The 27,880-nt window shown below is 40.1% G+C and overlaps 1 protein-coding gene across 3 annotated transcripts in view; it reads right to left on the bottom strand.

Moving 5' to 3' along the window:
- The window catches only part of LOC124111365 (cys-loop ligand-gated ion channel-like), an 81,129-nt gene extending 66,855 nt beyond the window's left edge, over positions 1-14,274 (bottom strand). For 2 of the 3 annotated variants that reach the window (XM_046471032.2, XM_046471031.2), the window contains exons 1-3: positions 13,092-14,274; positions 7,813-8,290; positions 4,039-4,092 (exon numbers count right to left, since the gene is read on the bottom strand). In XM_046471032.2, the coding sequence (XP_046326988.1) occupies positions 4,039-4,092; positions 7,813-8,001 (243 nt within the window). In that variant the 5' untranslated portion in view covers positions 8,002-8,290; positions 13,092-14,274. The remainder of the gene's footprint in view (positions 1-4,038; positions 4,093-7,812; positions 8,291-13,091) is intronic. The other variant, XM_046471034.2, reaches the window with a different exon arrangement.
- Between the last annotated feature and the right edge of the window lie 13,606 nt (positions 14,275-27,880).

Genomic DNA, 27,880 nt, shown 5'->3' with positions numbered 1-27,880 from the left:
ATTTGAGTCACCATGACTCATTTTCTGAGAATATTGATCAACATTTAGAGATTCATGCATGAGTTGAACTTAACTATATTGATACCATGAAATAACTTTATGGATATTCTATTAATTAAAACACATAATAATGGGAAAAAGGCAACCCACAAATTTCAGTTACATTCCCTTGGATATTGTCGCGTCAAATGCGACTAAAAAGTTTCCCTGATTAAAACGGGTATTTCAAATGTATCCATTAAGTTCATCGGATACATTTTTAATTTTAAGGAGGGAAACTCATATAGCTGAAATATTGCTGAGTGCGGCGTTACACAACAAACAAAACATTAGGTTCATCTCAATTTCACGTGTTCTTATCAAAAGTGTACCATTCATATAAAAAAACAGCAAACTACTACACGTTAAAAATGAACTGACGGATACAACAAACGGTTTCTGGTCCCGTCCGTTTGCTGTGCAACAGTATATATGCTTATAACGAACTACGGTTATAACGAACTCAAGTCAGTGGTCCATGAGTTCGTTATAACCGGAATTTACTGTTCATAAACAGGAAATCTGTATCAAGATGGAAAATACAAGAAATCTACATGGTTAAAATACATTTACAATTATATATTATTGACTTGTTAATACAAAAATTGTTTGGTAAGAGAATAAGAGATAAAAGGGTAGAGGAAGATTCATGTGAGAATGTGAATAAATGCGGATAAATAACAGGCCAAGACAAAAGAACCGCCTGATTGTTAATTTCTATATAATTTCTTAATATTGAATGTCTTATTTGTAGTTTTCCGGCTTTATTTTGAAAACGAGACTTAACGGTACAAACACAATATAGGAATATATACAGAGATCTCAAAGGCGACTGCCGTATTTATAACATGAATGCTAAGACGCAGTTCTGTGTATTTTAACGCAAGTGACCCAGAAGCAGAGAATGTTTATAGATATAATATTCTATATATTCAGACGTACACATTGTATCGACTGCATAGTGTCTGTTATGACAGTTGCATATCACACTGGACGTCAATGCCATCTCTTACACATTGAGAACATACAGAGGGAGTAAGAAGATGTGAGCCCCAGTCAGTAATATTGCAACCATAACAACTGTCTAAAGCTATCGACCCTGAACAAGACATAGCAGTCGCCAGTGTGTGCTGCATGTGTTGGTAACACATGCTGGCCCAGGAGGACAGTCCGGTGGTCAAAACGATTTGGTCTTCTTCACTGGTTACCAACACAAGTTATGTTTACATACAGAAGAAGAACTTATGATAGCCATCCCATTCCCCGTTTCATCAACTCTGACAATCATGAAAAGTAGAGTGAAGTCAACAATTGCACTTTATTAGCCACACGGATGAGTTGTCAGAAATAGTTAGCAGTGAGTCATATTCGTGATGAACATTAACTAGCCCATAGTTCGAAGAGTAGCTTTTCTGGACAGGAGAAATTCCAAACAACACCAAATTGACATAACATAACTTTCTGGGCAATGGTTAGACTAACATTTAGTCTCTGAAATCTTATATTACACAATATCCTTCTTGACTCTAAAAATAATAAAATTCCCTATGCTGATTTCAGCTTGAGCTGGCTAGCCTTGCTTTTGAATGCATTTCTAGATTATTATTTTTTCATAAAATATATATATATTCCACGGTCATGGTGCAGGACTAGGCAATGGTCAGCAGGGCTTCTTCACTCCACTAGCCCTTTTAAAATAGCCACGGACTAACGCTAATGCGTTAGAACAGATACTCATCGAGGACGTCCAATTCCACACTGGAATTTAATCCTCATCGATCGCAGTTAAACTGTGTAAAATAATATTAAAGAAACAAATGCAAAAGAAATAAGTGTACATTTTTAACACAGTGAATTTCGAAACGATAATGTGGCAGCGCAGAAGACTTGAGTTTCCTGTTGATGTCGACTCCCTGACTTGGCTCCTCACACTACCAGATATATTCCTATCATGCTCAGCCGTCAGTTCCGCCTAATTTTACACCACTTTTACAAGGGTCCGTTTTATCTTGAGCACAGTTTAATGTCAGTAAGTGTTTTCCCTGATCAGATGCTCGTGGTTATTTTCTCATAAGGTTACAAAGTCTGATGTACTCTCCACCGCCTCAATACAAACTCTGCCCTCAATTAAAAACGAACTTCTTTAATTTGGTGTTCTAGTTCAAAGGAATGATATGTGCTTGAGTAAGTTGGGGCTAGCAAACCATATTCTTCAGCGGTATGTATGGTTGTATACCTTTTATAAATATCAAAAACAAATTATTACATGAAAGGGCTTCAATAATGAACTGCTCAAACCTACTTGAACGCTCCCTAGAATTGATATAATGAGTGATACCACGGTACACAAACAAAATATAACTCCTCAATATTACTTTTTACAAAGCAATATAAACATACTGTCATTTCAGCTGTTTAACGATGTAATCAACTTTAGATGCATATTTTTTTACTGATGGTATCTTTTGCATATATTTTATTGAAGCTCTTCTCTATCGTAGACTTTCCTACATGTGTGATAGATCAGACGCACGCCTCGTTGCACAGACGCGTGGATGTGTGCGCGAATCCCCCGGGAGGTACCAGAGTTTATAGGTGAACGGCGAGCGGCACCCATTGCCGCTTCTGTGAAGGCTTACACATCTAGGCTAAGTATAAATAGACCCACTTATCAATTAACTTGGCTTCGAAGAACTCCTTTGAGAAATGGAATGTAAAGCTGCCAAAACGTGTCAAACATTCATAGAATAAACAGAAAAGCCTGGGCTCAAATAAGAAACGAGAATAATTCCGTGAATCAGTCTAATTATAATTTTGAATGAATGTCGATTTGTTTTACGGTCGATGAATTCAGGCCAATTTGAATTTTGAATGCGTGTCAATTTGTGTTGCCTTCAATGAATAAATATATGGTTTAATCAATGACATGAAGATCATCCTTATACAATCGAAAGCACATTCACTGTGCCAAACAAAGCTAGGACAAGCTCATGAGCATTTTCGTGGCACGAATATTTACCGTGAGGCAGCTACAAATACCTTGAACTGGCCTTCACACGTGCCTAGTGGTATGCCAGCACAAACTCGGCCCTCCCCAAACAATAAGGCGTCATTCAGTGTGTAGGTTGTGTTTGTAGCTTGCTAGCACGGGGTAATATTTTTTCAATGGAACAAACACACATTAATAATAATGATAAACTGAATCGTGATACGATGCGATGCGATGCGATGCGATGCGATGCGATGCGATGCGATGCGATGCGACGCGACGCGACGCGAAAACGATACGAAACGATACGGAAACGATGCAATCCGGTATAGTACGGTACTAGCGTGGCGTGGCGTTGCGTGGCGTTGCGTGGCGTTGCGTTGCGTTGCGTGGCGTTGCGTTGCGTTGCGTTGCGTGACGTGGCGTGGCGTGGCGTGGCGTGGCGTGGCGTGGCAATATATGTTAAATCATGGTATGATGAAGTACACGAAACATTAATTCAGAACTACGTTCGAAGTTGGTGCAATGTTAGATGAATGTCATTTTGATTCTAACAGGAAGAACCTACATACAAAAACAAACTAAGCATGCCAGGTATTTTTCTGAGGTGAAACAAGAGCATTGTGTGTTTTAATGCTCTGGAACGAAAATAGCTGTAACTTGCACTTAATAATTTTTCATATCATCCTGTGTACAAGATAACTGATCTGTTTATCTCAACACATGAGAGTTGGTTATTCTTAGAGTTCCCCCGTACCAGGAAACAAGTAACATATCGAGATATCAGTGAGTGAGTGAGTCGGGGTTCAACGCTGCTTTGAACAACATTATTTCTGAGTGTTATCTGGAATTAGACGTTTACAACATTGGTTAAACCCACGACTACGGGTGTTGTCCTTACAGACCAGGGATCATATTCAGGGCGAATCGAACCCACGAGTAGCGGATCCTGGCACGACCAAGGGACGCAACTGAACATTTAAGATAAAGGAATATCACTAGTGACACACCTTGACACAACATGTGAGGGGACGATTTTGGCAACAACTGCAGAAACCGTAGAACTGAAATTATTCAAAGGATTGCGTTAATATATATATGTGAGTGAGTGAGTGATTTTGGTTTAATGCCGCTGTGAACAATATTTCAGTCATATCAGGGCACGTCAGACAAGCGCCAAGTTATCGCGGTCGTAGACATTACCAACTTTGGTAAAACCCACGAGCACGGTTTTGATGCTGACACACCAAGGATCATTATCAGGTCGAATATGAGATTCGACCTAAATAAGCGGATCCTTACACGACTAAGGGACGCGAATTTTGGTCCCTTAGACGATTTGTCCCACCGTTAAATATGCATGAACGGGTGGAGAAAACAATCTTATAAAACGTGTACAAATGCTAAGCCTGACTCAAGGTCATCAGTGTATAATTATTAGTTAACAGGAATTTCTGGTGACTGAACCTACGAAGTAAAGGAACAAAACTATATACAAGTAGTAATACATATGTGGAATTGACTCTCAACTTTAAGAATCCACAAGTTCTTCCTAAATCGAGAATAATTACAAACGATCTCTGAACAGAGTGAGTGAGTCATGTTTATCGCCGCTTAGAACAGTATTTCAGTTATACCAAGGCGTGTCAGCTTAATGTTTGGGGAAACCCAAACACATGTAGGTCGACATTTCTTACTTTAGTGAAACCTCGATCACGTGGATGGAGCAAACCAAGGATCATAATCAGGGCGAATCTGCGATTCAAACATACAACCACGGATCCCGGCACGCCCAAGGGACGCAACTGTGCACAGTGATTTGCGGTACCTTAGACCACTGGTTCACTCGTGTCCCTCTCTTCAACAGGTATGCATATAGTATAACAGACAGATCAATGTCAGAAATTGATATATATGATTATAATGGAGAACGGCTGCCCTATGCATCAGTGTTATGTATTATACAGTTACGTCCCGTCCTGTCAGGTTAACCACAGTCCTATATGTCAGGTGTTTCCATAGATTAGAATGACTGAATACAGTTGGGCATAGTAGGGCATAGTTTTATACAATGACATTCACATATAAGCATTGTTTGTAATTCTAGTTCTCTTATCAACTTCAGATGACTAAATGTGCAAGTCTAGAAAAACTGTATTTCATAAAATCAGCATTAAGAAAAGGGTTTAAATATTTAATATATGTCTTTCCGAGCAGAGGAAAAAAATAATTTCCAAGCAAATTTCTAAGAGAATAAAATATTTCATAGACTGATAGACTACGATATTTTGAGACATAACACGAGACATAGGTGTCAAATATGTATACTGAAGAAAAGCGAGACAGATAAGATATACGTGGTTAGACATGGCAGGTCACACTAGGGTTAAATATGCATATTGAAGAATATTGGGGCAATTTGATAAAGACATAGCAAGGGACGCAGGCGTAAGTGATGCATACTGAAGAATATTGGAGCAATTTTAGATGTAATTGGACATGGAAGGACACACGTAGGTAACAGATGCATACTGAAGAATACTGGGCAATTTTGAGGCACAGTTGGACATAGCAGGGCACACTGGGGGTAACAGATACATACTGTAGAATACTTGGGCAATTTGAGGAATATTAGAACAGAAAAGAGCACATGGGGGTAATAGATGTATATGAAGAATGCTGGACAATTTGAGGCATATCTGGACATAACAGGGTACACGGGGGGAAGGGGGGGGGGGGGGGTTGTGGGAGGGGTAACAGATGCATATTGAAGAATACAGGGGCAATCTGAGGCACAGTTGAACATAGCAGGGCACGCGGGGGTTAAATATGCATATTGAAGAATATTGGAGCAATTTGGTATATAGTTGGACATAGCAGGGTACACGATGGTTAAATATTCATATTAAAGAATATTGGTGCAATTTGGTATACAGTTGGACATAGCAGGGTACACAATGGTTAAATATTCATATTGAAGAATATTGGAGCAATTTGGTATATAGTTGGACATAGCAAGGTACACAATGGTTAAATATTCATATTGAAGAATATTGGAGCAATTTGGTACATAGTTGGACATAGCAAGGTACACAATGGTTAAATATGCATATTGAGAATATTGGAGCAATTTGGTATATAGTCGGACATAGCAGGGTACACGATGGTTAAATATTCATATTGTAGAATATTGGAGCAATTTGGTATATAGTTGGACATAGCAGGGTACACGATGGTTAAATATTCATATTGAAGAATATTAGAGCAATTTGGTACATAGTTGGACATAGCAAGGTACACAATGGTTAAATATGCATATTGAAGAATATTAGAGCAATTTGGTATATAGTCGGACATAGCAGGGTACACGATGGTTAAATATTCATATTGAAGAATATTGGAGCAATTTGGTATATAGTTGGACATAGCAGGGTACACGATGGTTAAATATTCATATTGAAGAATATTAGAGCAATTTGGTACATAGTTGGACATAGCAAGGTACTCAATGGTTAAATATGCATATTGAAGAATATTAGAGCAATTTGGTATATAGTCGGACATAGCAGGGTACACGATGGTTAAATATTCATATTGAAGAATATTGGAGCAATTTGGTATATAGTTGGACATAGCAGGGTACACGATGGTTAAATATTCAAATTGAAGAATATTAGAGCAATTTGGTACATAGTTGGACATAGCAAGGTACACAATGGTTAAATATGCATATTGAAGAATATTAGAGCAATTTGGTATATAGTCGGACATAGCAGGGTACACGATGGTTAAATATTCATATTGAAGAATATTGGAGCAATTTGGTATATAGTTGGACATAGCAGGGTACACGATGGTTAAATATTCATATTGAAGAATATTGGAGCAATTTGGTATATAGTTGGACATAGCAGGGTACACGATGGTTAAATATTCATACTGAAGAATATTGGAGCAATGTTACCTGTAATCAGACATGGAAGGGCCCACGTGTGTAACAGATGCATACTGAAGAATACTGGGGCAATTTGAGACACAATTGGACATAGCAGGGCACAAGGGGGGGGGGGGGTGTAATAAGGAATAATACTGGGCATTTTGGGACATAGGTGGACACAAAAAGGACACACAAGGGGTAACTGATGCTTTTGGAAGAATACTTGGGCAATCTGAGGCACAGTTGGACATAGCAGGGCACACGAGGGGTTAAGGATGCATACTGAAGAATACTGAATAGGTTGCCCACAGCAGGGAGTTACTGGGAAAGTCGTTATCGTACAAAATCGTTGCACCCCACTTTCAAAGTTAACATTATATTAATTTATTAGTAGCTATTGCATTCACAGTTTTATGTATCATCAAGCTTTACTTTCGGAGATGGTGATCTACTTATGATATGATATTGGTCTTAGAGTGTATGGTCCTTGGTCGTCGCATTGCTTACTGTCAGAAAGTCACATACACAATATCTATATTTCATTTCACAAATACCACAGATAACGTTGATAATTGTACCCAATCAAGACAGTACTGTTTCTTATTCAAAATGAAATTGTAAACCTACCTATATTAGCCTTAGTGACTAAAATTATTGGAACCCTATCCGAAATACTTGGAAACTTTTCAATGTATATAATTCACCAGTATTTCCTCGTTAGAAGCTTTCAAACGTCGTAAAATAGCTCCTAACATGACGTCGATGACGTTGTATAAGTGCTGAAAAGGCATTTACAAAGTAAGCTGTTAAGAGAAAAACTATATTATTAACATGCAATCGTGCTTACCTTTTTGTGGTTGGACTGAACAACAGAAGCAGAAGACTTCTTACGGCCTCGTTTCTTGGCAGACCTTGGAATTGATGACGTCTCACTTAAAACGTCGACGCTCACGCCGGTGTCACGGCCGGCGTTGCTGTATCGACGGTGGTGGGCGTTTGAATCCACTGTCATAAAGTTATAGGCAACACTTGCCATGACTGTGCTTACTAAGTACAACGCCGTACATACACGGGCGATTTGGATGTCAGGAGATGTCACGTGACCGTCTGACTTATAGTGTCGTTGCACAATGGTCGCCAGCTTTGATTCGAGTTTCCGCTCAAGGACAAATCCGAATGTCAACGTCGAATAAAAAGCCTGTATCCCTGGTATCCATATAATGAATATACACTTATTCACAGATAAATGGAATATTATTCGTTTCGTCGTCAAGGTATTCCCGTTCCCAGTGACATTTTCACATCACCAAGGTTTTGAGTACTATCTGAAAAATGCGATATAATTAACATCAAGAATACAGTGTTTGTGTGTGAAATATCAATATTTATATCTATAAATACCCATGCAGTCGACATTTGTGATCATAGACATATATCTACAGGATGCATACATAGTAGCCATCAATTGTTCAATACAGATCAACATCTGTTTTCATATCTCTCCTCTTGTGTTAAAAACTGTACAACTGCACATTTCAAGAAAGAGCCTCCCGGTAATCCAGACGGCGACACAACTACGTGTACGTTATGACCCAAAGGGAAGGTTTGCGTATTGTGTTACATGTGACATTTTATTTTACAGTAAAATTCGTTTTCAAATGTCATACACCGGCTGAGTATGAATGTTTAATAGCAGACTGCATTTTCTAGGTTCTTTATATCTTGCATCTGAAACAAACACTAATGTAACACGTCAAAGCCAGGGAACAACCAGTCTCGATTTCCTGCCCAAACAGATTCCATTTTGCGTAAAAGGCAACACAATGGTGGAAATTAAATGAATGGATCACTTTAAAATCAGTGTTCGCAAAAGGGTAAACACCATTTTTCTCATTTATATGGTTTGGTGGCTGAAAATAAGTGAAATACAGATTATAAGGAAAATTTATTTTCTCAATACGACTGTAAGACATCACAATATAAACGTAGGTTTGAGTATGGATACTGAGAGGTAATTGTATCCGGTTGTTCATGTCAATTTCTACTGATTTGACTGATATCGAACGCACGTACCGAAAAAAATGGAAATATTGATGAAATGACACTGAAGCCAAAAAATGTTGGCCTTAACAAAAAGGATCCAAAATATTAAAATAATAAATGTAGCTGTAAAGGTGAATGTAAACAGTCACAACATGAAATCACCACAATCTTGTTTTGTGATAATGTGAAACTAAAGCAATCCCCTGATTAATAAAATATAGACATCCAAATAAATCAAAATGTTGCGTCCTTACATTGCTTCAGTATGTAAACAACAATGCGTTCATCCCATTATCTTTTCGATCGGATCGAATACCTATTTTCATATCATGCTGCATAATGAAACGTGCATTGCTCGGCAGGGATGAAGATGGGGTTAGACTAAACAGAGGGAGATGGGAGGGGGGATTCCTGAGATATCTCGAATGGTGTGTGTTTGTACACATTGTATAGTGTTGGAGAAAGCAGTGTGTGTGTTACACACCTGGAAGACATAAGAGTCCTTACCAGCTTTCATCACACGCAACAACAGTGCCTCTTTAACAAAAAGTAAAGAAGGTCTGCCGGCCATATGGCTCTCCAGACGCAGGTTACAGACAGCCTAGTGATGGCCTGTGTAAGGCTATTATGTAAGTGCTTTCTGTAATTACATTACAACCATTGAGGCAATTTGAAACTGGGTTTTCATCCTATTCAAATTTTTATTTTCCTTGTTGGTAATTCTCATTCAAAATTCATAATTGCTCACGTACAAGGTCTTTGTTATATTTTTTTTGGTTAACGTTTCAAAGGACGTTCAACACGTTATACAATTATTATGTAGCTTAAATTCAACGTTAATTTCATTACCGTGTCACAAATAATACATTAACATTTGAGTTTGTTATGCAATCATAAATTAACTTTAATTCAAAATTAAGAGACCTTAATACACTACTACAAAGGAACTAATTCTCAGTTGCATACTTAAATTGTGAAGGAGGCAAGCTCTTATTACTATTTCCGTGGAATATTTATTCCATGAAGTTCATCGGGCAAAATAGGTCCTTAATATATGATTGTTGAATAAAACATGTGAGCATTGTGAATTATGGAAAACGAAGCCAAGACTAATTTTACAGAATCTCGAAGACATTTATTAACATCATGATCAATATACGCCATAGTGTGAAATGGAACAATGTGTGTCCATCGCCATCACTTGGCTTGAGTACTGGTAGTTACGACTTGAAACTAAGCTCACTCCCTAAAATTATTTGGCTGTTGTTTTTGTGTATAACATTCAAACGATTATTACATATGTAATATTTGGCTTACTGTTTTACACAACTAGTGTAGGTAGATTTGAATTTTTCCAGCAAGCAACGGATTTGTGGATGCTTTAAGGCGGTTGTCTGTGTTCTATCAATTATTCATGATGTTGTCAATCTGCCATGCCGTTATCAATCACTGTCAATCTGTCATGCTGATGTCAGTGTACTGTCAATCTGTCTTGATGTTGCCCGTCTGCCATGTTATTACCTAGGTACTGTTATCTGTCATGTGGTTATCAAGCTGCCATGACATTCTCACTGTACTATCATGCTGTTGTCAAACTGCCGTGCCATTGTCAATGTACTGTCAATCAGCCTTGGTGTTGTCAGTCTGCCATGCTGTGACTAAGGTACTGTCAATCCCTCACGAATCTACCAGGCAACTCAATGTAATGTCTTGCTTTTATCAATCTGTGATACCATTGTCAATGTACTGTCAATCAGCCTTGGTGTTGTCAGTCTGCCATGCTGTGACTAAGGTACTGTCAATCCCTCACCAATCTACCAGGCGATTGTCAATGTAATGTCATGCTGTCATCAATCTGTGATACCATTGAAAATGTACTGTCAATCTGGCATGCTGTTATCAATCTGTGATACCTTTGTCAATGTATGTCAATCCGTCATTCTGTTATCAATCTGCCTTACCTTTGTCGATGTACTGTCAATCTGTCATGCTGTTGTCAGTCTGCCATGCCTTTGTCAATGCAACGTCAATCTGTCTTGCAATGTTATTGTCCAGGTACTGTTAAGTTTTAATACATCTGACGCCTTATACTACCACCCAGTTGTAAAGGCGATTTCATACTGACAAGCCGTTATCTATGTTTTGTCAATATATCATGCTTCTGTCACGGTACTGTAAGTTTCCTTTTTTGTCTTCGTTTTTCATGCTGGCGTAGGTTATGTCAATCGGGCAGGAAGTTCAAAGTGAATTCAATATCTCATCCTTGCTTGGTGTTTTCATGACTTAGTGTAAACAATTGTCGGCGTGGTCTCACGAAACATGGACTTTCATAGTGTTATAGTGCTATGTTAGCAAGGTGATTTCATAGTTTCATGCTGGCATAATATAAGAGTGTTTCTCAGGATGGTGTTAGCTAACATGCTAGAACAATAAACGTGGCCTAATTCCGGCGTCGACAACTTCCGACATAAAAGTTAGGAAATGATGGTTAGCGAAGCACCACAGATTGAATTAAAGATATTACATCATAAAAATGTAATTAAGGCATTTAAGCAAACGTGATAACCCATTATGATCAGAGGTCATGGGCAATAAACAACGAAAGTTGGAAATCTTGCTGTGGATCATTGAGTAAGTGACAGAGTTCAAATAAAAGCGCCAAAACCCTTTCCATATTCATCAGAAATATCTGCAACAACGAGAGTATAATAAATCAGGAAAAGGTAAATATGTCAACAAAGGAAGGTACAGTGTTAGAAGGATCACAGATATGAACTAAAAAGTAACAAGACTAATACCAAGCTTATCTGACATACTAACTGTACATGTAATATACAACAGCTACTGAAGCAGATTGACTCGGTGGAGGTTAGTGACTACGAACAATGCTGGCAAATAGTGAGTGGTGAGATATTGATCGAGCTTACATCAAATCATGGAGTGGTGGTTAAAAAGGTAAGATATGCATCAAAGTAACTTATAGCAGGTGTCCCTCAACGCCAAAGACCCCATGACTACAATCTTAACATCTAATGATCCTCACAGCGAGAATATAGATAGTATCCTGCCATATATCTCCGAAGCCCTGACGGCACGTAACAGCCACTTCACGAGCTGGGTCAGAGGGGATTATTATTCTTCCTTGGCCAAAGGAGGTAATTAAATGCAGGTGGTGCTAAATATTTCCTCACTTGGCCCTTTCCTTACTGCAAGTAAATTAGCCACATTACGGGTTTTGTTTTGGAAAATTATCAATTTTCTCTCGTTAAGCTTCGTTTGTAATATTATCAATTATAGATGTGAAATGGATATTTTGATGATTCAAGGAAAAACTGATTTTCCTTAACGACACATACTTAAGAAATTAATATGTCAATGGAAATCAAAGGGTATATTTTCGTAATTATTTGAACCCTGTGCAATGTAGGAAGTACTTTTGATATTTGTAGCAATAATAGATGGATTGAGAAGCGCTTCGCAATTTATAAGATACACGTTTTGCAATTTTTATCAAGGCATTCTGACTGAATCATATCTGTATGAACGTTTATTTACATATAAATCATACAGATTAATTACACTCACCAGGTTTAAGATAATGAAACAAAAATGAATAATAGTAAATGAATTTCGCAACCATAAAACAAGTAGATTAAAAGAAGTAAACAAACTACATATAACAAATTTCGCACATAAGCACAGTGAATTGTCGGAAGTCATATAATATTACGCATTCATCAAATATTGCGGTATTTACGTAAACCAATAACCAGACTTAAAATATAGCAAATTCTTAAACGAAATCAACTAGATTCATAAAAAGTAGTGCATATATTGAACTTTTTAATGTGGAAGCTCTTCAGGCGTCGAATAAATTACGAATACGTTATGTTAATCCTAGTAGGACATGGTGCATGCTATAAAAAGCACACATACAACATCCTCGCTGTGTTTTGTATGAAATCAGAAGCGTCTGACTACCCGACATGTATCATAGCAACATTTATGTACATAACTACCACTCGCTAGACAGTCGGTTGCCCCCTACATCTTATTCCAGGAAACACTCTAAACACGTCCTACCTTTAATCCTTGAAATCTTGATGTCGTCGTGTTCAGCTCTTAATGCACGTCCAGCATGGATTGAAGTATCAAATGCAAATTTCAACAAGAAGAGTACGAATCCATCAACATCCTTGGCCTTGTTCCAAGGGCCTTCTACCTTTAGATAAGTGCTTCCAAAATATTCCGCATACGCTAAACTCTTCTGTTTTCTCAATACTTATCTGTGATGGTGTGTTTGGGAGATGTTTGGGCGCGGGTGCTATCCTATAGACTCCTGAGACAGCTCAAACAACTGACATATGCCGATCAACTCAAAGGATTGATCTTCTGGTCACAGTTTCGTCAATGGATTGACACTTTTGATGCAACCTTGAAACAGTGTAGAACTATTCCTCACAACTGTTCAACGATTATTGAGTCAGTAATGATTTCAATTACATCTCACGTCATTTGAAAAATCAAAGCGGCACACAGAATCCAAGACCTAAGAACTGATCACTTGAAACATATGTTAAGTGGTTGATATATTCTTCATTGCGTGAAGAATGCAAATGGTTACAGCGGTAGTGTGAACATAAAACATCGTACATCTGTTAAGCCGCGTCCCAAAGTCATGTATAGTTGTTGCTTAATGAAAAAGGCCTAGGAAGTTGTAATCCGGAAACGGGGAAGAGATGGCTCCGACAACACTGCACCCATATACTCACGGTTTGTATGAGTCTCACATGCATCATTGATTAAACAATCAAGAAGAGGAAATCGGCACCACTGGTGTAAAAGACCAGTAATTGCTATTCAGGTGACGGAGAGTCCGTAATATACAGCCTTAACTCCATTTCACTCCGCTTCCTCACTTTAGATGCTTGTGTCAAGGCCCACATGCATCGCTTGCGAGATGCAACTACACTTGGAAACCTGACACGAGCCAAGCAAAGCCAGGAAAAGATATGCCAAAAATAAGACAACGGGATCCTAATTTGCAAGCTGCTCTGTGTCGCTCCACACTCTTCACCACCGCTCTGCCGCCATTTTGATCTGTGTAGCAGACGACTCTTTGATCACGTGACATGATTGATGTGGTTCACTGGTTCCGGTGACATATGACGTCATGTAGTTTGTGAAGTTTTAAACTAAATGTTTCAGTGAGTAGAGACTTGAAAACTTCGAAACATTTTAAGGCACGAACACATCACGTGGGTTGTTACTGTTTCTAAATCCGAGAAAATGTCTGTGGCATTCAGGACGCTCCAATTATGCAAATACCAAGGTCATTGAGAGGAATAGGACTGGCGGCAACTGGCGCTAATTCTCCGTGACATTTTACTCATAATTATATCTCAGATCGTTTTTGGTTGACGCCCAGCTGATACAGGCTTTGTTTATCAACATCACAGAATATAATGGAAACAACAATAGCATTAGAAGCTGCAAATGAGCTGCATTAAACAAGTGATGTTTCTTGCTATATGTGTAACACAAGATTGCTCATTTGTTACTGGAGATTACATTTACAGGGAATACAGTTACAGATAAATAGAATCTATCATACTGGTATTTGTTCAGTACAAGATGTCTTAACCACATATTTAGATTTGAAATAGTTTGGTAAATTGGACTGAAAATCGGTTAAGAATTTATTTACTTTCAGATTTTTCAAGTCCACATTGTGCCTTCAGGGATCCTTGGGACGTGATTGTTTTCAAATGAATTGAATGAATTTCCTTCTTTCAGTGTGAAGATCTACGATGAGAGAGACTGGCGTGAGTGCTCCTTGAAATATTGGACTGTCTTCCACTGCTCAGGACAAGCCGACATTCTGTGAACTGATTAAGTAAATATTTTACTCGGATTTATCAATTCCGACACAGGGGTCCGAGTGCTCCTTTTCACCCCAAATACCTCAATCAATGTCGCACAAGTTGTTCCAGCAGAATGACTAAAATAGACAAAATTGGAAATAGAAAGGATTGAATGTCTGGCCCATCTGAATCGAAACTGCTTGATCCGGGCCCGTTCTGCAGATCGATACCAGTCTACGACTGTCGTTACACAAATCTACAAGAGCTGCAAGCTTGGAACTGTCGCGGGGAAACCTCATCTCTTCGATTCCAAGCAGGAACACGCATTATCCCCTGGTACCATCCGCATGTCATTAATCCTATCTAGATAACTGTAGACCGTAATACAGACATATTTTATAGCAGTGTCTACTGTGGAATTAGATACCATATGATGCAGACAATAATGGACAGTATAGACAAATGTATATTATAGTCTGCAATGTTATATTTATTTTTTAGAAACGGTATGAACATTAACTTTTTATTCTTTATTTTGTTGTTTAGCCCCCCTCTCAGCAATATACCAGCAAAATGACGGCGGTCTGTAAATTATCGAGTCTTGACCAGACAATCCATTGATTGACATCATGAGCATCGATCTACACAATTAGGATACGATGACATGTATCAACCAAGTCAGTGAGCCTGACCACCCGATCCCGTTATAATTAGTCACCTCTTACAACAAGCTTTGGTTGCTGAAGACCAATTCTAACCCGGAATCTTCACGGGCCTCTCTGTTTAAAGTAGATTTGAATTTAATGGTTGTTATTTTCTTGGAAACGATTAAGGTCTTAGTCGAATAAACTGGTAACGTGGTGAATAATATCCAAATCCGGACTAACGGGTTAATCTGTTTCCAAGTTTAGAATCCCCACATATGTTCAAAGTCTGGAGCCCAATCTGTTCCACGTCTTGGTGAATTTGTTAAAAACGAAGTATAACCTCACTCACTCATGTCCTAATTGTAATGGCTTATGACATACATACAGTATGTCATTCTGTATGGTTTGCAGCTGGAGTGAGTGGGTGAGTGAGTGAGTGAGTGAGCGTGAGTGTGCCGTTTTTTTGTAACCTTCCATTGTGGATTCCAAATGGTTAAACTGGATGACATTGCTGCTGCCGTGTCATCGTTACCCACCACTGGAGTACATGCTCAGATTATCAACCACTAGTTTGCATGACCAAGACTCGAAGAATATATATTTCACCACCATTCATTCGCTCAACCTAAGTGAGACAGTGTCAGGGGAGCGTCTGATGTATCAGTACCAGACAGGCCATCTCCTGCTGACCGCGAACGTATTCATCACGTGACCGTGTACATGGGGATATAAACCAACTCCAAAAGCCAGCCTTGCATAAAGCACCTTTGACCCAAGAATGCATCAGTTAAGATCGTTACTACAATCCAATCCCCAGCAGCCCCCAAACAGTAGCTGAACATATATTGTTTTAGTGATTGATATGAAGTCTACACCTCACTAATTAGTTGCTAGACTGGAAAATGGCAAAATCGATGTGGATGAAAATAAGTTGTTTTGTCCGTTTAAAACGTTTGGGACGATAAATGAAACAGTAAAATGTATAGTGGTAACTGTCCAGGGAACTGATGCCGAATGCTGTGCCAACACCTCGGCACCCTGCCCTTTACAGAGCTTCCGACAGCTATCGGAATAAATATATATTCCTCAGTTGAAAAGGAATGTATATTTAGTCTAATATAACCTCTGAAACACAGTGTCAGTGTATCTAAAATAGAAGCCTATTTCCCCTGAAGCAATTTCCATTATACATGTAGGGGAGATTCAGAATTGAACTTTGGATCAACTTAGGTCAATTACTTTAGGTTTCTACGTTAATTTAAGTCAGTTGTTATGTCCAGTTTTGCTGATGTGCTTTGAAATGATCATACGAATAACTGTACATGCGTGGATGACCTGACAGGGATAATATGCATCATTGCGATGCGAACGTAAATTTCTCGTTTGGGCAAATTTGGGATAATTAGTTCATGTTCGCCTTTCCGTGCAGAGCTTGTAAGTGCAAACTCATTATTCCTCAATATGATGTGAATGGGGAAAACATATTGATTTTTGCTTAACTGTTTTAGTATCGAAAAAAGCTATTATATTATAGAAATAAAAGCTATTATTAGTTGAACAAAGCAAAAACCCGAAAAAACACACTGAACAGACGTTTGGTAAAACATATTACCTGTAATGCCAAATTCCCAGGAATGATGTAATTATTGAAGCAATAATCACAGGCTGTGGTACGCTATTGGAGCCACTTTCACTGGCCAAGGGTACATTAATACATGACACTTTGTATGTATAACTTATTTTATTCTACTTTCGAAATTATTTAAGGATATATTGTTATGTAATAAAGAGGTTGTTGTCCATAAAAAGTGTCATGCATTCATGTTCTTCCAACTTCTAAAAGACTCCAAGGGTACATTATGGAAGCTACTATCGCAGCCAGTGACACATTAGTAAAGCTACTATCACGGGCAGTGGAACATTATGGAAGCTACTATCACGGGCAGTGGAACATTAGTGTAGCTACTATCGCAGCCAGTGAAACATTAGTGTAGCTACTATCGCAGCCAGTGACACATTATGAAAGCTACTATCACGGGCAGTGGAATATTATCGAAGCTACTATCACGGGCAGTGAAACATTATGGAAGCTACTATCGCATCAGGTGACACATTAGTGAAGCTACTATCACGGGCATCGTCACATTAGTGAAGCTACTATCACGGGCAGTGGAACATTAATGAAGCTACTATCACGAGCAGTGGAACATTATGGAAGCTACTATCACGGGCAGTGAAACATTATTGAAGCTACAATCACGGGCAGTGGAACATTATGGGTGCTACTATCACGGGCAGTGAAACATTATGGAAGCTACTATGAAGGGCAGTGAAACATTATGGAAGCTACTATCGCAGCCAGTGACACTTTAGTGAAGCTACTATCACGGGCAGTGGAACATAATGGAAGCTACTATCAAGGGCAGTGAAACATTATGGAAGCCACTATCGCAGCCAGTGACACATTAGTGAAGCTACTATAACCGGCAGTGGAACATTATGAAAGCTACTATCACAGGCAGTGAAACATTATAGAAGCTACTATCGCAGCCATTGACACATTATGAAAGCTACTATCACGGGCAGTGGAATATTATCGAAGCTACTATCACGGGCAGTGAAACATTATGGAAGCTACTATCGCAGCCAGTGACACATTAGTGAAGCTACTATCAAGGGCAGTGGAACATTATGGAAGCTACTATCACGGGCAGTGGAACATTATGGAAGCTACCATCACGGGCAGTGGAACATTAGTGAAGCTACTATCACATGCAGTGGAACATTATGGAAGCTACTATCACGGGCAGTGGAACATTATGTAAGCTACTATCACAGGCAGTGGAACATTAGTGAAGCTACTATCAAGGGCAGTAAAACATTATAGAAGCTACTATCGCAGCCAGTGACACATTAGTGAAGCTACATTCTAGGGCAGTGGAACATTATGGAAGCTACTATCAAGGGCAGTGAAACATTATGGAAGCTACTATCGCAGCCAGTGACACATTATTGAAGCTACTATCACGGGCAGTGGAACATTATGGAAGCTACCATCACGCGCAGTGGAACACTAGTGAAGCTACTATCACGGGCAGTGAAACATTATTGAAGCTACTATCACGGGCAGTGGAACATTATGGGTTCTACTATCACGGGCAGTGAAACATTATGGAAGCTACTATCACGGGCAGTGAAACATTATGGAAGCTACTATCGCAGCCAGTGACACATTAGTGAAGCTACTATCACGGGCAGTGGAATATTATGGAAGCTACTATCACGGGCAGTTGTACACTAGCGACGCTACTATCACGGGCAGTGGAACATTATGGAAGCTACTATCACGGGCAGTAAAACATTATGGAAGCTACTTTCGCTGTCAGTGACACATTATTGAAGATACTATCCAGGGCAGTGGAACATTATGGGTGCTACTATCACGGGCAGTAAAACATTATGGAAGCTACTATCAAGGGCAGTGAAACATTATGGAAGCCACTATCGCAGCCAGTGACACATTAGTGAAGCTACTATCACGGGCAGTGGAACATTATGGAAGCTACTATCAAGGGCAGTGAAACATTATGGAAGCTACTATCGCAGCCAGTGACACATTAGTGAAGCTACTATCACGGGCAGTGGAACATTAAGAAAGCTACTATCACGGGTAGTGAAACATTATAGAAGCTACTATCGCAGCCAGTGACACATTAGTGAAGCTACTATCAAGGGCAGTGGAATATTATCGAAGCTACTATCACGGGCAGTGAAACATTAGTGAAGCTACTATCGCAGCCAGTGACACATTATGAAAGCTACTATCACGGGCAGTGGAATATTATCGAAGCTACTATCACGGGCAGTGAAACATTATGGAAGCTACTATCGCATCAGGTGACACATTAGTGAAACTACTATCACGGGCATCGGCACATTAGTGAAGCTACTATCACGGGCAGTGGAACATTAATGAAGCTACTATCACGGGCAGTGGAACATTATGGAAGCTACAATCACGGGCAGTGGAACATTATGGGTGCTACTATCACGGGCAGTGAAACATTATGGAAGCTACTATGAAGGGCAGTGAAACATTATGGAAGCTACTATCGCAGCCAGTGACACTTTAGTGAAGCTACTATCACGGGCAGTGGAACATAATGGAAGCTACTATCAAGGGCAGTGAAACATTATGGATGCCACTATCGCAGCCAGTGACACATTAGTGAAGCTACTATAACCGGCAGTGGAACATTATGAAAGCTACTATCACGGGCAGTGAAACATTATAGAAGCTACTATCGCAGCCATTGACACATTAGTGAAGCTACTATCCAGGGCAGTGGAACATTATGGAAGCTACTATCACGGCCAGTTGTACACTAGCGACGCTACTGTCACGGGCAGTGAAACATTATGGAAGCTACTTTCGTCGCCAGTGACACATTAGTGAAGCTACTATCACGGGCAGTGAAACATTATTGAAGCTACTATCGCAGCCAGTGACACATTATGTAAGCTACTATCACGGGCAGTGGAATATTATCGAAGCTACTATCACGGGCAGTGAAACATGGAAGCTACTATCGCAGCCAGTGACACATTAGTGAAGCTACTATCACGGGCATCGGCACATTATGGAAGCTACTATCACGGCTAGTTGTACATTATGGAAGCTACTATCACGGGCATCGGCGCATTATGGAAGCTACTATCACGGCCAGTCGCACATTATGGAAGCTACTTTCGCGGACAGTGATGCATTATAGAAGCTACTTTAACTGACCAAGGGTACATTATTAAAGCTATTCCAAAGAGCAAGGGAACCGGGGTCTGGTGCTCACAATGACGGTAAAAAGTCAATGCAAAAATATATTGATTAGGATACTTGCAGGACTTCAGACATCACTATCAGCGAAACCCAGAGTTTTAACAGAGACATAAGACAGAGGAATTGCATGCAATATCGTCAGAACTATGTAAACAGATATTAATAGATGAACTTCCATATAATTAAAACGTTCTTTTTCAGTAGATAGCTGCGTTGCCATGGAAACAAATGTAGGATGACGTAATACGATGTTACCATGCGCCAATATGACAGCTTGCGATAGATTATGTATGTCTGAGATAGCTGAGTTGACGGCAGACACAAAATATGTATCAAATGTCCATCTGCCTTCGTCTGTCACTTTTAAAGGCGGTCTGTCACCTGGTGTTTTGGCATGCTCTGCCGAAAAGAAAATTTGGAATCATGTGCACTTAACAGCGTGGAACAATGACATTGCTTTGAAATATATATATATATATATATATATATCTATATATATATATATCTATCTATATATATATATGTTAATATATATATCTATATATCTATATATCTATATATATATATATATATATATATATATATATATATATATATATATATATATTCAAGCGGCATTAAAGTAACGGCGGCTAGACCAGGCAGGCCAGAGGTTGATAAGGTGAGCAACTATCTACGCCGTATGGATACGAAGGCACAGAACAAGGCAGGTCACACATTGTAGCCTCACAGATCTATAATGACCAGAACCCGTGAAGATCCTGGTTAGAATGGGTCTTCAGCAACCTATGCTTACCGTAAAAGGCGACTATGCTTCTCGTAAGAGGCAACTGACCGGATCGAATTGTCAGGCTCTCTGACTTGGTTGATGCATGTCATGGTATCCCATGTGGGTAGATCGATGCTCATTATATCAATCACTGGACTGTCTGGTCCAGGATCGATTATTTACCGCCGTCATATAGCTGTAATATTTCTGAGTGCGGCGTTAAACAACAAACAGACACACAATATAATAACCAGACACGAGTGACCAACATGTCTGAAAAAGATGCCGCGTCTAGCAATGGTATCCAACATTCGAGGCGAGTTCGACTGACTTCGATCTGTGTGAACCTCGCCCTTGTTCGTATGATTCCCCACAAATGTCTTTAAAAGAGGATAGTTTTCGAAACCTCATAGTGTAATGTTTCATGCACTGTATTTCCATGCTCTATACTATGTTATTCCACAGTTCGTCGTCAGGTTATCAAATATAATCAATACTGAAAAGTCAAATAGAAGCCTATACACGTTGGTATGCTACAAGTGAATGAACAATTACCCTGGCAGACGTCAGCTACCTATACATATTCATGTCTTGTTTGCACTTGAGGCTGCTTTATTGACTATTTAGTTTCCATTCGGAATGACATAAGAAGCTCATTAGTCGAGATAAAGCATGTCTGGTAGTTAATTTGAGTAAAATCTCGTAAATCAGAACATCGTATTTCCGAATGAAGGAACCTTGTTAATCCAAACACTAGCATTTGGATTAAAGAACATTTGACATTATTCAGAAAAATTGATAATAAAGGAGAAAAGAATTATTTATGAAGCTGTAAACAGCGGCCCCAAGGAAAGTTTAACACTTCCAGCATTACGGGGTTCTATGCAACCTGTTTTAAACTTGGAAGTGTCAGGTTTAGCTGTCAAGAGAGTTCGAAAGACCCGTGTTGATAGCGAGCACCGGGTGCAGTTCAGACATTTCCATCCGGGATAAAGGCAAGATAATCTCAGCAGGACGAATCTACACTTCTACTACATTGCATAATTCTTCCAGCTATAATGGTAATCCTACACTTATACATTACTCCTTTTTTCCAATTAAAGAAAACACTAAAAACAGGGCTGCTCATTTCGTCTCCCTAGATGATTTAATGGCACTTTGTTCAGTACGTGTAAAGAGTATTACAGGAGTTGCTTCCCTTTATGTTTTATTTCCTCGTTCACATTCTCTCCCAAGATAAACGAATATTGACGACTTGAAATTAGATAAAATAAAGCGTCGTTTTATAATTCATTCCTTCAAATGACTCACGTATCCTACTAGCAATATATCTATCAGTACTTTGTCTGTGTTATATGATCAGTAAATCCCACTTCTTACTTCTTACCATTTAAGCTGAGTAGCAATGGAAACCATACCTCTAAATTGATTTTAACATATTAAGTTTGATTTTCAATTGAAAATATCTTAAGTAAGCGATATGTTATTTACAAAAATGAAATGTACTGGAGCTAAGTCAGCACTCAAAGAATACTTCTACATGGTTCTATTTTTTAAAGAGGCGGTCGGGTAGCCCAGTGGTTAAAGCGTTCGATCGTCACGCCGAAGACCCGGGTTCGATTCCCGACATGGGTACAATGTGTGAAGCCCATTTCTGGTGTCTCCCGCCGTGATATTGCTGGAATGTTGCTAAAAGCGGCGTAAAATCAAACTCACTATTTGAAAAAAAATCTATATATAAAGGATCTTTAATACAAAATAGTCCCTAACTGATGATACTGGAATATGTGTAAAGTGGTTGAGTTGATTCCCAAGTTGTAACGCGAAGGTTAACACAGAAGCGGTATGTACAGGACTTAATAAGCATGCAAGATCAATGAATAAAAAACAAATTATATTGAAACACACAGATGAGGTTTACACTCACAAGAGGCAATACAATGGGTCAAATATGTTGCAGCAGCAGCAATACATAACATGCCTCATGTGGATACGTTAGTGCAATCAAGGACGTCCAGAATTTTGTCACAGTTGAATGATGCACGCCCTCCGTTCTTGAACCCGGGAAACACTGCAAACAGTGCTAGGAGCAGAAAGGTCGGCGTTTTCAGATAGGCATCCCGGTCGCACTGGGCAAGTTCAGTATATAAGTCACAAGTTAGGTACATAGGTATTCTCATGTCTTTATGTTTAATAATTGACAATCTTATATCTGTAAGTTAAAATCCCTCAACTAATAATATATAGTGTTTCCATATCTTTAAATCTTTCTTTGATAGCTTTTCTTGATACATGTTTACCATTTTCTGTGTTTGCTACTAATTCATTTACAGTTTACACTTCTGTTTGAGATGATGAGTGAGTTGAGTTTTGCGCCTTTTTTAACAGTGTTCCAGTTATATCATGGCGTGTCAGCTTAATGTGGGAGGAAATCCCGAAGTGATGCAGATCTCAGAAGTTCACCACTTTCGTGAATCAAAATGCTATAACGGCCGTGGGAATGTCGTATTCGTGCTACAAGTATGGGAATTACGAAGGTACTCTTGAATAGTCGCGAACAACACATCGCCCGGCTTTAGTCCAGAAATAACCCATAGTGCATCTAGAAACCCGGCAAACCCAGAAATCACGATCACAGGTTTCTGCATCAGCATCTCAAAAGACATTGATGCCGTCCACAAGAAGTATAAAGCAACCAGAGCCACTGAGAACGTTCTGGCCTACTTACTTTGGGACGACAAAGGAATATACACAGATTATCTACCACAGGGGATGTTATGAATGGTAAATACTAAGCCAACTTATTGAAAACATTAGGCGAAAACATCGCGGCAAACTCTGACGTTGTGTTCATTTCCACCAGGAAAAAGCTACTATTCACTCCAGTCAGGTTGCATTGGCTGATGTAATTGAGTGTGGATACGAGCTTGAACCACACCTGTTCATCTTGTTGAGCTTCTATTTCATCTACCTTGTCGATCTTTTACCCATTCACCTTGTCGAGCTTCTATCTCATTTACCTTGACGAGGTTCTACCCCATCCACCTTGACGAGCTTCTACTACATCCACCTTCACGAGGTTCTACCCCGACAACCTTGACGAGCTTCTACCCCATCCACCTTGACGAGCTTCTACCCCGACAACCTTGACGAGCTTCTACCCCATCCACCTTGACGAGCTTCTACCCCGACAACCTTGACGAGCTTCTACCCCATCCACCTTGTCGAGCTTCTACCCCATCCACCTTGACGAGCTTCTACCCCATCCACCTTCACGAGGTTCTACCCCGACAACCTTGACGAGCTTCTACCCCATCCACCTTGACGAGCTTCTACCCCGACAACCTTGACGAGCTTCTACCCCATCCACCTTGACGAGCTTCTACCCCGACAACCTTGACGAGCTTCTACCCCATCCACCTTGTCGAGCTTCTACCCCATCCACCTTGACGAGCTTCTACCCCATCCACCTTGACGAGCTTCTACCCCGACAACCTTGACGAGCTTCTACCCCGTCCACCTTGTCCAGCTTCTACCCCGTCCACCTTCACGAGCTTCTACCCCATCCACCTTGACGAGCTTCTACCCCATCCACCTTGACGAGCTTCTACCCCATCCACCTTGACGAGCTTCTACCCCGACAACCTTGACGAGCTTCTACCCCGTCCACCTTGTCCAGCTTCTACTACATCCACCTTCACGAGCTTCTACCCCATCCACCTTGACGAGCTTCTACCCCATCCACCTTCACGAGGTTCTACCCCATCCACCTTCACGAGGTTCTACCCCGACAACCTTGACGAGCTTCTATCTCATCCATCGTGACGAGCTTCTACCCCATCCACCTTGACGAGCTTCTACCACATCCGCCTGTGCGAGTTTCTACCCGACGAACCTTGAAAAGTTTCTACCTCATCTAGTTTGCAGAGCTTCTACCTCATCCACTGTGACGAGCTTCTGTCCATCCACCTCATTGAGCGTCTATCCCATCTAGCTTCTACCTCATAAACCTTGACGAGATTCTACTCCATCCACTTTGACAAAATTCTACCCCATCCACTTTGACAAGCTTCTACCCCATCCACCGTGACGAGCTTCTACACGACCACCCTTGAAGAGTTTCTACCCAATCCAGCTTGACGAGTTTCTACCTCATCCACCTTGACGAGCTTCTACCTCATCCATCGTGACGAGCTTCTACCTCATCCACCGTGACGAGTTTCTACCTCATCCACCGTGACGAGCTTCTACCTCATCAACCGTGACGAGTTTCTACCCCGTCCACCTTGTCGAGCTTCTACCCGACCAACCTTGAAGAGTTTCTACCCAATCCAGCTTGACGAGTGTCTACCCAATCCACCTTGACGAGCCTCTACCTCATCCACCTTGACGAGCCTCTACCTCATCCACCGTGACGAGCCTCTACCTCATCCACCGTGACGAGCTTCTACCCAATTCACCTTGTTGAGCTTCTATCTAGCCACCTTGACGAGCTTCTACCTTATCCACTTTGACGAACTTCTACCCATCCACCTTGACGAGCTACTAGCTCATCTACCTTGTTGATCTTCTACCTATCCACCATGACGAGCTTCTACCTCATCTACCTTGTCGATCTTCAACCCATCCACCATGACGAACTTCCACCTGCTCCACTGTGACGAGCTTCTAGCCCATTCGCCTTGTTAAGCTTCTACCTACCTTGATGGGTTTCTAACTCATCCACCGTGACGAGCTTCTATCCATATACTTTGACGAGCTTATACCCTGACAACCTTGACGAGCTTCTACCCTATTTCCGTCTTGATGAGTTTAACTGAGTGAGTGGGTGAATTTTGTTATACGTGACAGTCAACAAAATGTCGGTGACGAAATGACTAGGATCATCCGTAAATAAATATTGTTTTAATAAAGACGTTAACAGTTGCCCCAAGGAAACACCAACCTTACTTGGATCTGCATATGTTTGAAAACGGCGTTAGTTGATATCTTTTGACAAAGGTTTTCGAAATCGCCTTTTAAAAAAAACAAAACAAGCATTAACCTTGGTGCGTTCAGCCATAGCTTCCCTGAATAAAAGACAAATCCCGTATTCGATGGGAAACATTCCTATTTTCATATTACATTCATCGATCCCTGTCCGTAAATGTCGTCAACATAGCCGATTTTATGACACTTCGATCGGTCGGAGTTGCTTCCCTTTGTGTATATTCTTGTTCACATTGTCACCGTTGGCTCCAGCCAGATTGTTTATGTGTCTAAATTTTTCATATTTGATGTCACCCAGTAATGCATTCCTTCGGTTCATTTGCGCCTTAATCAGTGACAATGGTGTTATCTCAAGGACTTGATGAAACTTCTTGATCATTACACAATGAATGGAAGTAATCAACTGACAAATTCATGTGCACTTCATCTCCCAAACCAGTGGGTGCGTTAGTATTTAGCGTCTCCTCGACAATATGTCGTCAATATGTTGAGATGGTCGCTGATATGTTTGAGTAAGAGTGAGTTTTAAAGTGTTTTTATCACTGCATATCACTTTAATGGTTGACGAATGGACAAGGTGACGTACATGTGTAGGCCATTACCGAGAGGATAGACCATACATACATGTACCTTTGCTCTCAAAGTCGAATTCAAATTGACACGCCTCTCGAAAGCTGTCTTATCAAATTCAATCACGTACGAAAGAAAGTCGTCGGAAAGTTACTAAAACGCTGATTGAGATGGAGATGATGACGTCACTTTCCAGACGAAGTTTTGTTAGATAATGGGCTTAGGTATTTAGCATCATACAATGGAAATGTAAAAGTGGAGAATCAAGGATAAGGGTAAAGGTGTTTGCAGCATATGATCTTAATCAGGACGACTCTACGATTGGAACCCAAAATCAGCGGATCCCGACATGGCAAAGGAAGCTAACCCTGTAGAGGTATTGCAGCTCTTAAAAAACTTGGTTGCAAATTTGACCTATTAGCAATGTTGTTTGTTTGTTTGTTGTTTAACGCCGTACTCAGCAATATTCCAGCTATATGACGGCGGTCTGTAAAATAATCGAGTCTGGACCAGACAATCCAGTGATTGACATCATGAGCATCGATCTACGCAATTGGGATCGATGACATGTATCAACTAAGTCAGCGAGCCTGACCCCCCGATCCCGTTAGTCGCCTTTTACGACCAGCCTAGTCGCCTTTTACGGCAAGTATGGGTTGCTGAAGACCTATTCTACCCCGGAACCTTCACGGGTCTATTAGCAATGTCCACATATGCTTGTGTCAGCTTGATATCGGAGGAGAGCCCAAAGTGACATTAGTAGTTTACACCATTGGTGAAAACCAGGAGGACGGGTATGGTTTTAACAAACCAAGGATAATAATCAGGGGTAATCTATGATTTGAACCCACGATCATCATATTCAGGTGGTCTAAGTCTGCACAGCCAATTGCGTTTGAACGACTGGGAAATCCGTCATCCGAAATAAACATGAAAGTTTCAGTTGATGGATTCATGGACGAGCCTAAAACAACGGATTGGTTTTCTATTCTAATCTTTGAAAATAAAGATGGGAAATGTTAAGGATTAAGTGTGAAATTGTTTCGCTTTCAATGTTTAAAGGCCATTGCACTCAGCAATAATCCAGCTATATGACGGCAGTCTGTAAATAATCGAGTATGGACCAGACAATCCAGTGATTGACATAATGAGCATCGATCCACGCAATTGGGATCGATGACATGCATCAACCAAGTCAG

This window comes from Haliotis rufescens, unplaced genomic scaffold, assembly GCF_023055435.1.
Source record: "Haliotis rufescens isolate VD_foot unplaced genomic scaffold, xgHalRufe1.0.p SCAF_4, whole genome shotgun sequence".
Classification (NCBI taxonomy): domain Eukaryota; kingdom Metazoa; phylum Mollusca; class Gastropoda; order Lepetellida; family Haliotidae; genus Haliotis; species Haliotis rufescens.
The sequence above is the reverse complement of the archived record's forward strand: the minus strand, read 5'-3'. Positions and strand labels throughout refer to the sequence as shown.